This window comes from Pithys albifrons, chromosome 2 (assembly GCF_047495875.1).
Source record: "Pithys albifrons albifrons isolate INPA30051 chromosome 2, PitAlb_v1, whole genome shotgun sequence".
NCBI classification, from domain to species: Eukaryota; Metazoa; Chordata; class Aves; order Passeriformes; family Thamnophilidae; genus Pithys; species Pithys albifrons.
Window position 1 is genome coordinate 20255769 of NC_092459.1, and position 15335 is coordinate 20271103.

A 15335-nucleotide genomic window follows, 5' to 3' on the forward strand; every position below is an offset into this window, starting at 1 on the left:
CAATAAAAAGAATATTGTAAAGCTACTAACTATGCTATCTAATACAGAGGATGATAAATACAAATAAAAATATTCAAACTACATTAAAAAAAACCAACCTATCCATGCACAGACCTAAATCTGTGGAAGTCCTGTGGAGTGGAGCACAGCTCAGTGGCCTGAACATTTCTGGATGAAATGATAGCCTTACAGAAATCTGATTGCAGTGAAAGAAATGGAAGAAATGGTCATGGGTTCAAAATATGAAAAAGTTACCATTAAGTTATGATTTGCACCTACATAACATTCACTCACAAAAAGACAAGTCCTGAGTAAAATTTTTTTTACAGCTCTCATTTCCATCTTAGCACTGAAGTTCAGGAGAATATCTAATTTCACATCACAAGGAAAAGAAGGATACGAATAAAAGACAAGTGTTGAGGAACTAGCATGGCATTTAATTTTAATCTATAGCAGCAAATCAGGGACAGGTCAGTGAAAGGCCTTTAGAAAGCTCAATATAGCTTCATAGTGTACCACAAATTTCTGAATTATTTTCAGACTTTATAAAGTCTGTAACTAGTTCTGCATGTTTCTGAAACACAAAGGAATCTGTTGCGAGACACAACATAGTACTGAGTGGCCGCGTGCAGCCAAGCATGGCCCTACAGATATCTGTGAGTATTTCTGGCTGGACCCTTCCCCTGACTCATTACAATGTATTCTAAGGCTTATTCTGCAGATAAGTGTAGCTTTTGCTTCTGTTATTTACTGCACAGAACTGAGGGACCATGAAATTGCCATGAAGTGCTAGATAAGCTGCTCCTAAAAAAAATAGATGCCGTTATAAGGTTCAAAAGTAGCTTTATGCTATCTCAGGCAGACCACTGTTAGAGCAAGGGACCTTGGAAAAACCCTCTGGTCTGAGGGGAGTACAGAGAGCAATCCTACACAGTGGCAAAGTTCCTTATACATCATACCATCAGGATAGTTTCTGAGGACATGGGTGGATGGTATAATGAATATAAGCACCTACCATCAGGCATCATAAGACAAAATGATTTTTTGGACTTTGAGCTGGTACTGTGAAGGGAAAGAGTTTTTTCTTCTCAAAGGAACCGAGCAAACTGGGAAGTATGGTATAGTGCTGAGTGATCTGTGATCTGTACAACTCCCTATATATCATACAGTAACCAGCATTAGGCAGTACTCAGAGGGTCACAAAACATTGGAATACGATGTGTGGTAAAATGTGCAGAGACTGTTTTGGTACAGAAAAGTACTAAGTGAGACTACTGAGCAGAAAGAATTAAGATTAAACAGAAGCAAAGAAGCACTTGTGACACAAGTCAGAGTGAGTTCAGTTCTCCACATGATGAGTGAACAGCCACTGTTAAAATTCCTCTTGTGTCAGGGCTGTGGTAGAGGAATGGTTAGACACAGTAGGAAGGCTGTCTGTTTGTTATTCAGAAGCTGTACTGCATTGCTTCTTATTTAAAGTTGCAGTCTGTTACTTCTACCAGACAGCTGTGTTTTGCTTTTTCTGCCTGTCACTGTGTGGTATCAGTAAGATTTCATTTTCATCTGAATGTCAATTTAACGTTAAATGCTACTGACATGACAGTGCAAAGCACTGGTGTTTTTATACCAGAATTGCCAAATCTTCTAACATAGCAATGAGCAGGAAAAGTAAGTCCAGCTGTGGGAATCCCTATATCTACATCTCTTCTTCCCCACAAAATATAGAGGTGTCTCGGGTAGAAAAGTTCTAATCAGACAGAGGGGAAAAAAATCCCCCAAATTATAAAACTGCAATTATGAAAGAAGAGCTGACATTTTCTCAATGGAAAAAACCCAACCCAACCCAAACCAACCAAAAAACAAACCCCACACAACTGCCACATGAATCACTTTTGTCTACAACATGTATAAACTTAAATTTTTACATGCAGAACTCTACTGATGTCCTCTACTCTTAGTGAATTAAAGCCATTTTAAAAGTTCTTTTCTGTTCCTTGAATTTTATGAACACTTCCCATAATGGTTGCAAACAAAAATATACTGGAGACAGGGGCAGAGAAAAACTTTGCTATTTTTGCAAGCTCTAATTGAGAGAAGTAAGAAATAACATCAGGGAAACTTGTATAATATTGGCTTCATTCTTGTGACTAAAATAATCCACTTTCTCATACGTAAAGACTTTCCTATGTCATTGACACAACATTTATGATGGAATAATCTATTAACACCTGAGATCATTCTCAGGTAAAAAAAATTAGTCCCACCAAGCTTCTGATGTAATTTTTTCAGCACTGAAATATAGATGTTCACAGTCAGTCCCTGTGACAACAGTTTAGAGATAGAGATAAGTGAACGGACAGTTTTTGTTATTCTTCCTAGCACATTATAACAAAATGACTTTATATAAACTTGTTTTATACAAGGTAGAGAAGTTTTCTTCTTTGTTCCTCTTGTCTTCTCCTCTGGTAGAGTCACACCACCAATCTCAGGCTAACATATTCTCCATTTTTCTGAAGCAGTTTCCTTAAATAAAATCATTATAATTTCAGTCTTCAGTCAAAATGTTTCTTAAAAGACTTAACATGAGAAAGAGTACAGATGTTTTATGATCCTTTCTAGTAACCTTATCTGTTGGGTTAAACTGATTTCCTTGAAACAATCTTGTAACTACAGATCAAAGAATAAAATTACTATAATTTCCAGCTTCCATTCAGTATACTACCTGAAGCAATTTCTTGTGTAAGAAATATCATCAAATTTCATTTAGAATTTGAATCCCTCATAGATTTAATTTTAATGTCTAGTTAAATTCTGATTTCTACAATTTATAAAAACCTGTCAGATTCTAAGTTTATAGAATTTGGTTTTATTATGTCAGTAATGAGATTCTGAAAAGAGATAAAAGTTCATTTATGTGCATTTCTGTTCTCATGAATAATTTGCTTTTTCTTCAGTTGTATGTTTAAATTCAGTTGTATCTTTATATTCAGAATTCACAGTATCGAAAAAGGTGGAAAAGTAGTCACACAGAAATGAAATAGTATACATATTAGTTATTTTAATAACACATTGCAATGTAACTTCTTAATTTCAATGGCATTATTAGGAAGTATATTACTACAAAGACCAATAATTAAGGGCAGTTGACAATGCCCTATGGATATCAAGAAGTCAGCAACCAGACAGGAAGTAACAAATGAATTTACCACTAGATTTATTAGACCATCTTTTTCCTATCTCTTTCTAAAAGTCTTATGATATTAATTATTCAATTCCATTTATGTCAGCATATATATTCCTTATTTCCTTCAGTGAGACAATATTTTAGCATCCTTTTAATTTTTTCTTTGTTTCAGTAATTTCAAAGTATCTGTCATTATATTTCAATCTGAAAAGTGAATAAATTAATTGAAGAGTAATATTGCAGGGAAGTTAATTCCAGCTGTAAACTACAGCTTTATTAATCCAAAAAGATAACTATCACTTTGTGTTTGATTTATTTACCAAATGCGAAATGGACACCTTTGTTTAGTAACTGAATTGGATCTGCACCAAAAATTCTGAACCCATCAAATAATGAGTATACATTTCCAGTATATCTAATCTTTAAGATATTATTAGGATTGGACAATTTCAGAAAAAGCATGTAGGTCAGCACTGCAGCCAATTTTCAAACCATTGCAACAGAGCACATCTTATACTTCAGTCAAATTATAAAAAGGGAAAAGTCCCCCACTGAAGGGTTTGGAAAGAACAGTTACAGTTGAAGGGAATCACCTGGTTAAATGGTCACTTTCTCAAAATTAATTATATTGAATTTGGCTTCCTGAAAATACACGTGAAAGGTAAGGCATTAGAGTGTATTACAAATGGAGACTGTCTCATGTGAGAGAAAGTAGGAGAAAAAGTCTTTACAGATAAGCTTTTCAACATGCACAGGTGCAACTTGATCATACAGGATAAAATAAATTATACAATTAGCAACAACAACGAAATAAAGTAAAATTTTACAAAGACATAGGAAACTGAATTTTGCTTCTCTACACATTATAAGGATCACTGTTACAAATCTGTGTCAAATTCTGTCTTTACACTTCAAAAAATGTGAAAATACGGAAGAATAGAAAACCAATTCAGAAGTAATCAGTTAGGAGAAAAAGTCTTAGACATGAATTATCACAACTTACATAGAAAAATATGGCACAGAATAGCAGATATTGGAGTTGTGAAGTGAAACAAAATCAAGCTATTGGATATAGAAATTAGGCAAAATTACATCTTTAAATAACAAGATATTTTGAAACAGTAGGTGGAACTGATCATCCAAGCAGGATTTGAAAGGAGCTGATTCAAGATCCTTGAAATCAGAGCCCTTAAATTAAGATTATTTTTAAAACAAGTGTTTGGTTCTTTTTTTTTTTTTCCTAAGGAAAAATTCTACAGGCAAAAATTTCTCTAGGCAAATTAGAGTAAATTTCCCTAGGGGTTCTTTTGTGGTTCTGTAAGAAAAAAAATTCTAAAGGTACAATGACAAAATCTCAGATTTACCAGGCACAGCAGAAAGACAGAAAGGAGAGTGAATGATTTCTGTTTATTCCACAGCTAGCTCCAGTCCAAAGGGAAACCAGCAGATCTACTAGAAAGAGCTCCAATTACATTTCTGTGCCACAGTATGTTGTGGTGCTCTGCTCTGCAGGACGCAAAAGCAGCTCTTGGAAAGCAATGTAAAAGGCAATAAACTGAAGGCAAAAGGGAACTTGGAGATTCCTTGAAACCTGGATAAAATATCCTTATATGTATGTTGGAAACAAATTAGTTATCCACAAAGTTATTTGCCACTGAAGACTCATTGTTTTGCCAGCAAAATTAATTCAATTAGTTGCACTAGTCTGTGGGACAAGTGCACTCACTTGTCAAAACTTGTTCACTCAGATCTCCTTCCAGCATACTCTGCCCTGATCCTGACAAGCAGTCAGGACACATTAGGAGTGTGCATCCAGGTACCCAGTATTCATTTAAAAAAATCTATCACCCTGTATGTTTTCTGTTATAACGTAACATTAATATATCCAACACAGGTGTCACAATTCACTACTCACTCTTCTTCAAACCCCACTGCTAAGTATTGAAAATAATCTTGATTTCTAAATTTAAAAAGGTACTATTTTGCTTTTAGCAATGTTCTTAAATTACTAACACCTATCCAGTCATGCAGACAAGTAAAGCTCAGTGTCTTAACCACAGTACATTCTAGGAAATGATCTTCACCATTGCATGAGAAATCACTATAGCTGAGAAATAGGCATTTCCCCTAAAAGCAATCAATGAGACCCTATTTGTGAACTACTCACTTGTGTAGGTCAGCTGAAACCCTTGGTCAGTATCAGATCCATTGGTATTAAACTCTATCCACATATGGTTAGAGGTGCTATTAACGATAATTCCCATCATGTCATTTTTGGTGAAGGATCCCAGAGAGCGTGAAGAACTGTCTTTGCCATCATAGACCTTGAAGAAACAAGAGTATGAAACTGGACATCAAATCTCAATATTTGGAAAATTTTAGTTTACCATTATAAACACTTCCATAGCTATTCATTGCCAGTAGTTTCCCCCAGAACTTAATGCTTCTATTTTTGGAGGTACATATCTTGGTTATATAGTTCAGTAAAATCTAAAATATTCTGACTCCATTAAGGTGTTTTACAGTCTTTTTCCTTTTCAGTTTTGTGAGCTCATCTTGAAAGAATTTAATATTTATATGCAACTTTATCTTCTGTGTTTTCATAAACTCAGACTGTTTTTCACAATTATTCACAAAGGCCAACAGAAGTCTAAGTTCAAAAATCACCATTGAAGGCAAACCCTTACAGGCTACTCTGTTCTCTCCTGTCTGGAGATATCAACAGCAGAGCTCAGGTATTAAAGTCAATCCATCACCTTTTGTTTCAGACTCTAAGCTTGCAGTAATATTATGGTTTACTATAGGTTTTAACAAAAAATATCTTCAAAAAGACATATGAGTCTATTTCCAAACTAATTGCAGAGATGTCCTTATCTATCGTGTTACTTTATTGAAAACTTTCAATGGAGGACAAAATCAACAATATCAACCTCTGTGCTTTTTGTAATCCTAGAATGAAAAAGAATGTCCTTTTAAATATTCACCAATAGAAGAGAAATACAAACTCTTGGCTTGGGGGTTAAAATTATTTTTGCTTTTTGCAAAACCTTGAAAGCCACAAAGTGAGAAAATAGTCTTTTGTGCTTCAGTTTTGTTTTGTTCTGTTTTGTTTCCTCAAGAAAATTAAACAGCTAATTTCTTCTTTGAGTTAAATAAATCACTTGTACTTTCTCATGGAAAAATAAGCAATACGAAGTGTGTCAATATGCACCATACACGAAACATCATATCAATGTTTATACAAAAAGAAAGTAATGAATTTGTACAACTGGTTTCTGATATGAAGTAAAAGATAATTTTCCCTTATCCCATATGTTCTAGAGTGACTATACACAACTAATGCAAGAACTACAATTACAGTAAATATTTCAAGCTCTAGATCTTCATCTCTCCACTTGCAAACCTTGCGGTACAAGGGGGATTTATAGTGATTCCAGTCAGAGTCAGACAGTGACCAATTTAACAATCTACATTGCTACATTTGAGTCATAGACACTTCTTCCTATTTCAATGTGCAATTAGATCTGTTAATGAAATTTAGAAAGGCGTTTCCTGAGAGGGCAGACCATTGCAACATTTGTAGGTGAGGACCAACAATTAAAAGCAGTTCTATTATCTCTGTGGAGAAAATACCAGCATGCCATCAATATAGTTAAATGTCTTGAAAGTACCACATTCAACTCAAGTGTCACCATTAACACAATAAAATAATAAAAACAACATGCATAACATTTTTAAGATAAAGCATACATTTATTTTAATAAATATACATAGATATGAATAACTAACTTCTCCAAAAGAAGTTTCTGAAAAATAGTACATTGTGCTAGCCATTGATAGAATAATACATTCTGTTCTTATTACTAAGGCAAAGATTGCCTTATATCAGGGCACATAGAGGAGATGTATCAGAAGATACAACCAATTGTATTTGAGACTCATGCAAGCAGTAGCACATATTTAATGTCTACCTCTTGGAAGAAATATGACTTTAAGTTGTGCTAAGAGTATCTGAAAAATTACTTTCAAGCTTGTAACCATTGCTGTGGGACAGAACTACAGATCACTTTCACAGTCTGATTACACTTTATTTATCAGAGCTGGAAATCTATTACACAAAGTAAATAAGCATTTGTTCCCCTAAGACTTATTTCCACAAATACATTGTACTTGATTCATAAGATAATACTTTGAATGGAATGTCCTGTTAATTTTCATTAATTAAAAATGCTACCTATGTTTTAAAAGTGATTTTTATTCATCTATAAAACAAAATAAAAACACCCAGGTAAATACTACAGTTGTCTCTTAGACATCTTGTTCCAACAGTAATCTACCTTACTGACTGTTACAGATAGTCTTCCTACCTGAGAATTAGCAAGTTAAATAATAGTATCTCTCAAGATTAATCCAGAGACAAATGAAACCAGTGTTTTATGAAATTAAAATTAGATAGACATCATGGGAGAGCAGCTGTAAAAAAAAAAAAAAAAAAAAAAGCTGTGACAATTTGTACCTGTGACATTTGCCCAGCTGTTGTTAATGTTACAGACATAAGTATGTATGTCTCTACTCTAATAAATGAAACAGTGTTAGTGAAAAAATACAAGCACTGAATCTCCCTTACCTATAGCCAAAAGTTGTTTGAACAATCCCAAGGAAAGGAAAAGCTTTTTCCCTAGCAATTCTTCACTGTGATAATTAATGTGGGACAAGTGTCATTCCCAACAGAAAGCTTATGTGTAACCATTGTGTCATGTCATATGTGACTGATTTCAGTGGCAGAGAATACATTTAATAAAACAGTCATTATCTCTATTTATTAATATTTAGGTATGTTTAACTCATTTGGGAGAACCCCCTGGAAATATAATTCATATGCTTCAGTTACTATTTTCTCTGTCATTGATGCCTAAGGATTTTAGTATATTTTGTACAGTCTTTGAGATTATATAATTTACATAGATTGTCCTAGGTTGCTCACATCTTAGGTGAGTTACTAAAGCTCTTTCTCACAGATTCATGAGCTTTCTCATGCCCTGCCAAGGCCATGGTGTTTGTGAGAAACCACCTGTAGATAGTGTGAAGACAAAACACAAGAAGCAGGCCTGGAGGTTCTGCAACTTCTCCAGGGGGCAGTTCTGAAGACCCCTATGGGTGGAGCACAGAGGGAAATGAGAATCATGGTTGGTTATAGATACCTCATATGTAAATTGCTGGAGAAGTTATAAAAAACTTGACATCCCTGGTCAAAGGTGTGCCTGTCTGTGTGCATGGGTGCATGTGTGGACCTGTGCATGTGTGTGCGTAGACCTTGAGTGTGCACCTTGAAAGCTTTCAATAAAGGTATACCATCTATCATCTCCATTAATATTGATTCTGAGTGTCTATTTCCACAGGAATTTAGGTGTCAGGCAACATCGTGAATCAAAAAGGAGGATCTATTTGGCTAAACAGATGAAAGACAGGACATTCTGTTTTTCCTCTTACCTCTGACAAATTCACTGTGATTGCATTATAAAGATTTCAGGATAAGCAGCCACTTTAAAGAATTATGAAACTTCAAGTGGCGGTTAAAACAGGGAGATGAGGAAGATGAAATGTTAGTGAATGAAGAAGATAAGCTTTGAAATAAAAATATAATCCAAATATTCAGTTTTTTTCAAATGACCTTCAAAATGGTGAGACTTTCTATTACTTTACTAGAAATCCAATTTCTATCCTGCTAATTCAAGTTCAAATGTTGTCAAAGCTACAGAATGCTTTGCCCACAAATTATAGTCATTAACCTGCATGCATTCTTCTTGAAAGTGATAGTTTTGACCCTTCCTCATGCACTAGTTTTATTGATGCCAGAAATACTATTGCAAATTATATGCTATTTCATGTGTACCACAGCCTCAATATCCAGCCTCAATACTTTCACTGGAATACTAAGCTGAAAATATGCAGATGCAGGTAGTTTATATTTTCCAACCAAGTAAATGGTGACAGAGTAGGAGTTCAGTCACCACAGCTTGATTGTCTACACAGTATTTATAATCAATATAACCTGGAACACATTTAATGTGGACTTACTAACACCCTCACAAATCTTCCCTTTGGAGTGAGCCACCTTGTTGTGTAAGATTGAAGAGCATAACATTACAGATGTAGTCAAACTGCAGAAGCTGGTCTTGGGGACAGCAGAGAATGATCACAGCATTGCTTGGAGCGCTCAGAGCATTCAGAGACACCCCATTTCACCTAAATGTTTGTGAGAAACTAAAAGAGAAGTGTTTGCATTACTTGGTGGGATTAAAACATGCAGACAAAGGAAGAGGACAGTGCAGCAGTTAATCAATGGGGCAAAATGTTCCAGTAACAGTACTGATGTATCTGCAGCTGCTGTGGGAATGTAAAACACTCACCTGAAGAAGGAAATGCTGGTTAGAATTTCTTAAACTCCAGTTTCTCATTCTGACAGTAAAAAGAAATTACTCACAACTAACTTAGCAAATTTCCTTAATTGCAGAGATCTTTCTGGCATAAAATCATCCCAAAGGGAAATGCTTTTAAAATATTCCTTTAATAGCTCAGGAGATAAATCCTGTACAGCTTGCTGACATCGTTTTGCTTCTTCCCATATATATTTCTGAATCCTTTCATTAAATCCTCGTGGAGTTCTTGGCAATTTCACCTCAAGCAAATAGTGACCTTATGTACTTTGTCTGACACCCCTGGTGGGTTCACCTTGGGATTATTACATTATTATTTCAGTTTTTACTCCATTCTCTTTATCATATACTACTGATCAACCTTTTTTGCCTTTCTTACATGTGTTTTTCCCCGATGCCATCCCCACCTTGGCTGTGGGCTCAGCTGTGCTCTGCGGTGGGTGGGTTGGAGCTGGCTGTGCCTGGCTGTGTCCAGCATGGGCAGCCCCAGCCTGCCCTCACAGAGCCCCTCTGCCGATGCCTGGGCACCTGCAACCGATGCAACATTGCATATGTATATCTTTTTCTTTTAAAACAGAGTAAGAGCTTGGAAAATGTCCAGTATTTCAGCAAAAGGTTTATAGATATTCTTAAGCCTTAGTGCATCCCTCACAAGCTGACTGCAAGGCTTTCTTCTGCATAGGCATGAGGTAGGAGGCTCATGTTAACATATTTTGCTCAACATTATTTTGGGTGCAGTAGGTAAAAAAGAAAACCTCAAAGTCCATAGCCCCGCCAAAGGGCTGATTCCAGTGGAAATATGTAAAAGGACATTCTTGTTCAGGAATGGAGAAGAAGTAGACTTTATTTTCATAAATGCAAGTTATAAAGAGACTATGGTGGAGAAGAGCTAGTGGCACTTGCGCTGTGCCAGTTGACTCGGAACTAGAGAACAGGCCTTGCATTTCAGACATCAGCACAATTTTGCCTTTGCTTCCTTTAGATCCTCTAGAGTATTGTGCTAAAAGATCTATGAAAAAAGAAAGTATCTAACAGATTGATCAGAACCTATTTTTCTCAGGCAAATCTTTGTTATACCTCCAGGGAGTATCTCTAAGTATGCCCAACATTTCTGATTAAATGTTCTGAAGGAAAACTGAGTTTCGTGAATGCTTCTTTAGGGTTTTCTAAGGGGTTTATTTCCTGTTGATTTTTAGGTAATATTAAATTATTTATAAACCAGATATGTGCAAAGCTTCTGGGAGACCTATGTATCACATTCGCAACTCAGTGGGAAATTAAGTTCTTTGTTCTCTGATATATCTGTTCACAGCAAGAGTACTTTTGGAGATCTGCAGTGTCAGACCATGGATAATGGGAAGAAAGGACAATACAGACCACATATTTGCCCACCAGCTCAATTCCCTTTGATCTAAAAGGAAAATCATAGCCCAAGGTCTTACGTTGTTTTATACATTGTGGCCATACAAGCATGAAGGAGTTTATCATCAATGATTTTGAGGGTAAACATGAAGAAAATGCTGTTCTTTTTATTCTTTCTGTATTATTGGGGGATTCTCAAAACTTTGCATATTTCATGGTTAAATAGAGACTGTACTTGCTGAAAAGCACAAATATAATAACAAAGACATAAGTGTCTATATTAAAATGAAGACTTTTTTTCCTTCTCACCTCATTCAATCTCTAAATTTCTTTGCAGGAAATTTATAACTTGGAAGCGAATGGTTACACAATTACATAAGGAATCTTTTAAGATGACAAAATGGATGAAAATATAGCCACCAAATTTTGATCCACAACAGTGATATCTTTAAAATCCTTGTGGGATGCATTCAGTGCAATTAAAAAAAAAAAAAAACAAACTCAAGTTTGACATGTAGACAGGAATTTCTAACTTTTAGATGGGGTGCTGGGAGATCTCCAGAAAGGAAGTTGCTAACTGAATTCCTAATACTTTGTGATGTTAAGTATTAAATATTTGACAATTTGGAGACTTGAAAGACTAAGTTAATGTGTGGTCAGCACTTCAGATGAATGTCATGATTTTCAGTAAATACAAGAATGCAGCAGCCATTACTAAGAACAGACAAATTATGGCAATACTGTAGAAAAGTACATGTTCAAGATCTACGTATACTCGGGCCATATTTCAAAGGTTACCTCCAATGTAAAAGGAATGAAAGACATCTTCTATAAGTACATTTTTACTCAAGGTTTAATCTCTCTATTTAAATTAGTTATTTAATTATTTTGTTCTGTACTACACTTATAAATATTGCTACAAACATAAAATAATGCTAGGTATTCAAAATCAAAGTTCACAATTTAGGGGTTTCTTTCAGATTTGAAACCATTTTCAACAGTCTAATACTTCTAGAAATGTAACTGAACTCCCAACATCACCTATAGTTTCTGTGAATCTAATACAAATCATTGAATGTGGTGTAAAGGAAGTTATGCCATCCACTTAGAATTCGCTAATTTTCTGTCAGAAAGTGGAATGAAAGTAAAGATAACTGGCATTAAAAACCAGATTTGTTCATGCATTGGGAATGTTCAGCGTGATAGAAAGTGAAATTATTTGCTTATTACCTTAACAATATCTCCCTCATGCAGCTGAAAGTTCCTGGCTCTAAGACGGATCCCTTTTCCAGCCTCTGTTTCAATTTTATAGATACACTCATGGTTGTTGTCATAATTAGATGGAAAATTTGGAGACAACAATGTTCCTTCATTTCCAGAGACAGTTGCTCCACATTCAGCTAAAGAAAACAGACACATAAAAAAAAAAGAATTATCCATTTCAGTAAAATATGAGTTATTAGCAGCAATATTTAGATCCTATGAAAACTAACACACTTTCTAGGAAAAGTATATCTCTATCAGGTCTCTGTAGGACCAACTCCTAGCAACCCTATCAAAGTTGCTATCTCCTCCATTTCACTGAGTCTATTTATTATGTGCACTTATCTGCTTTGACCTCCAATTTATCCTTCAGTCCTCCCAATAGACTAACCAATAATGCAGGTTAGCCTGGATACTGTAAACATTTGAAGTTTTATTGAGATATAGCTATTGTGGTAGCATTTCAAATAAGCATAAAATTGATTTTACTTCTGTACTCAACTTTAGAAATAAGTATTAGAAAAAGCAGGTAAGAAGATGCTGAAAAAAAAATAAAAAAGAAAAGAACCTGGCAATAAATCAAGATCATTTGAACATGCTTTTCTATGCCTGGAAAAAAACAAAAAAACTGGAAAACAAACCAATATTTATCGATATCAGTTAGGGCTAAGCAGACAAATCCTTTCCTTTCTGGGTAAAAAGTAGGTGAGTCTTTCACAGCCATCTGTAGTAAGCACCTACTGACACTTTCATTAGACACTTTTTGTCATAGCTCCCTGGTAAAAAAAAATGTATAGGAGGAGTGGTATGTTTCAGACCATGGACTCAGTTTGAATTTGGAATAAATACTAATACAATTATTCCAAATATGCAACATAAAATTCATCACATAGATGAAAACATCCAAATATCAAATATCCAAATATCAAATAATATTGGTGTACTCTTCAAACAGATATTCAAAATGATTGAAAATGGCCTAAAAACCCCTAATAACATCCTACTGTAACATTAACATACCAACTACTAATCTACAACATATTTAAAGATGCACAAGATTGATATTTATATCTCACTGTTCAATCTAGGTATAAAATATACTGGGTTATTTTGAATTAATCATTTGGACCTCATTCAGAGTTTGATATAAACCTGTTAAAATAATGTATAATTGCAAGTCAACAGATCTGGTCTATCAAATAAGCAATAGGTTTAGAAACAAATCTGTATTCTTTCTAAAATTGTTAAATAGGTTTTTAGGCTTCAGAGGACATTAAAACATTTATTTGAGGAACTTCAATTACTTTGCAAAATTCTCTGAACTCAAATTGTCACTCATAAAACTTCAAACCATGCAATAAAACAATAGTCTGTTTTCAGTGCTTATTACCCCTTTTCAAATACCTTCCAAATATTTGACAGCGATACAGTTTCATTAGGCCCCATCATTCTCTTCATTACCATGCCCATGTTCTTTGTTCAGCCAAGTTTCCTGGCTCATCTTGTGTCAGCGAGTAAATCACTGACACAGACTCCAGAAAGAGATTTCCAAAGGAAATCAAGCCCCTCTTTGTCAACTTCCCTTCCTCAATTTATACAACATACGTCGCAAATCAGGTTTAAGTTTTCTAGCTATAGTTTGTTAATGTTAGGCTACGAAGTCAAAGCCACGTTTAATTAGCTGCTCCAATTACTTGGCCTGAAGACTTAGGTAATTTTTTTCATAGAAATGTTGGTCCCATACATGGAAAAATTCCTTTCTCTCCAGACTATTGAAGCTTTTGGAGAATTAGTGTGCCAATGACTGAAATCTCTTCCATTTCTGATCAAGGCTCACCAGAGGACCTTATGCACAAGGACTTCAACTGAGTATTTTTCCAACCATTTCTGTACACGACAATCCAGAGCTGCATGATTACACTTCACACACTTCACACAATGAGGGACTAGAAACTAAAAAGAGCAGCCATGAACCACAATACTGAGTCTGGTATTGGCAGCAGAAAAAGTTTATGAAGTCAAAGATATCTTTCCCCTTAAAGGCCCTAATGCATTTTACTGAGTGGTATAGAAAAATTCATGTTGTATTTCTTTAAAAATATTAACAGTAGCTGATACTGCTGATGCTTTTTTATGTAGTAGCTAACACGTGTCTAGAATGTGTGGCACTTCAATTCCCTTTGACTCTGGGAATTTGAACATGAATTTCCTATGACTTGTCTCTCACATAAAGAGATTAGACAATCGGTCACAAAGTGAGTAAATGTTGACTAACCTCTTTAGCATAATGGGAAGGGCATAAAACAGGAGAGAAGAGCACTTCTTCAAAGAAATTCAAATATTAAACAGTTGGGAAATAAAATTCTGAAATAACTCATGAATCAACATTCACTGTTAATCATGTGAGCACCAAATTACTAGACTGGAAAAATATATTCAAGTTCCCTTCCATTTTCGTCACCTTCAATTAATCCTCTTTATGCAAAATGAAACAAGAGTCTTTAACCACATTGCCACGATGATTCTGCTAGCTAGGATCATATACAATTTAAAATTCTTTTACAGAAGCAAAGGAAATAAAGCCAAATCTCTTATATTCTTGATGAAAGATAAAGCCGTGGAAGTTTTGTGTAAAAAAGTGATATGACTTTTCCACTTAGGGTAACTAAAAAGTTAAAAACTGTCAATCAGTCTTGAACTATGTCATGCACTAGTCTAGATACTAGTCTGTATCTAGCATGAGTTGAGTGAGTAACCACTGTTTTTAGTGTCTCAAGTTAAGCAGGCAAATTTTATTCTATGATCTTGAAAGAGCTCTTTAGTTCTTGACTGCAGAGGCCACTTGCTTACTTTAATGTCTTCTACATACCTTCTGAGATCTAGAGATCTGCCCTCTCATCTTGAGGGAAGGGCAGGGGAGGAAAGGGGATTAATCTAGATCCCTAATAGATCTTTTGAATCTTGTGCTCTTTTTAAAGTTATTTGGTTTTATTTATTACAAATTAAAAATATTCAACTTAGAATTCAATTACACTTATTAACTGTATACCACTTATCTCCACACATAAAAGGTTTTAGAGGAGGTACTA

The 15335-nt window shown here is 34.9% G+C and overlaps 1 protein-coding gene across 1 annotated transcript in view; it reads right to left on the reverse strand.

Moving 5' to 3' along the window:
- The window catches only part of CSMD1 (CUB and Sushi multiple domains 1), a 1094767-nt gene that overhangs the window by 196344 nt on the left and 883088 nt on the right, over positions 1-15335 (reverse strand). The window contains exons 22-23 of the mRNA XM_071548449.1: positions 12214-12383; positions 5352-5508 (exon numbers count right to left, since the gene is read on the reverse strand). Of these exons, the coding sequence (XP_071404550.1) occupies positions 5352-5508; positions 12214-12383 (327 nt within the window). The remainder of the gene's footprint in view (positions 1-5351; positions 5509-12213; positions 12384-15335) is intronic.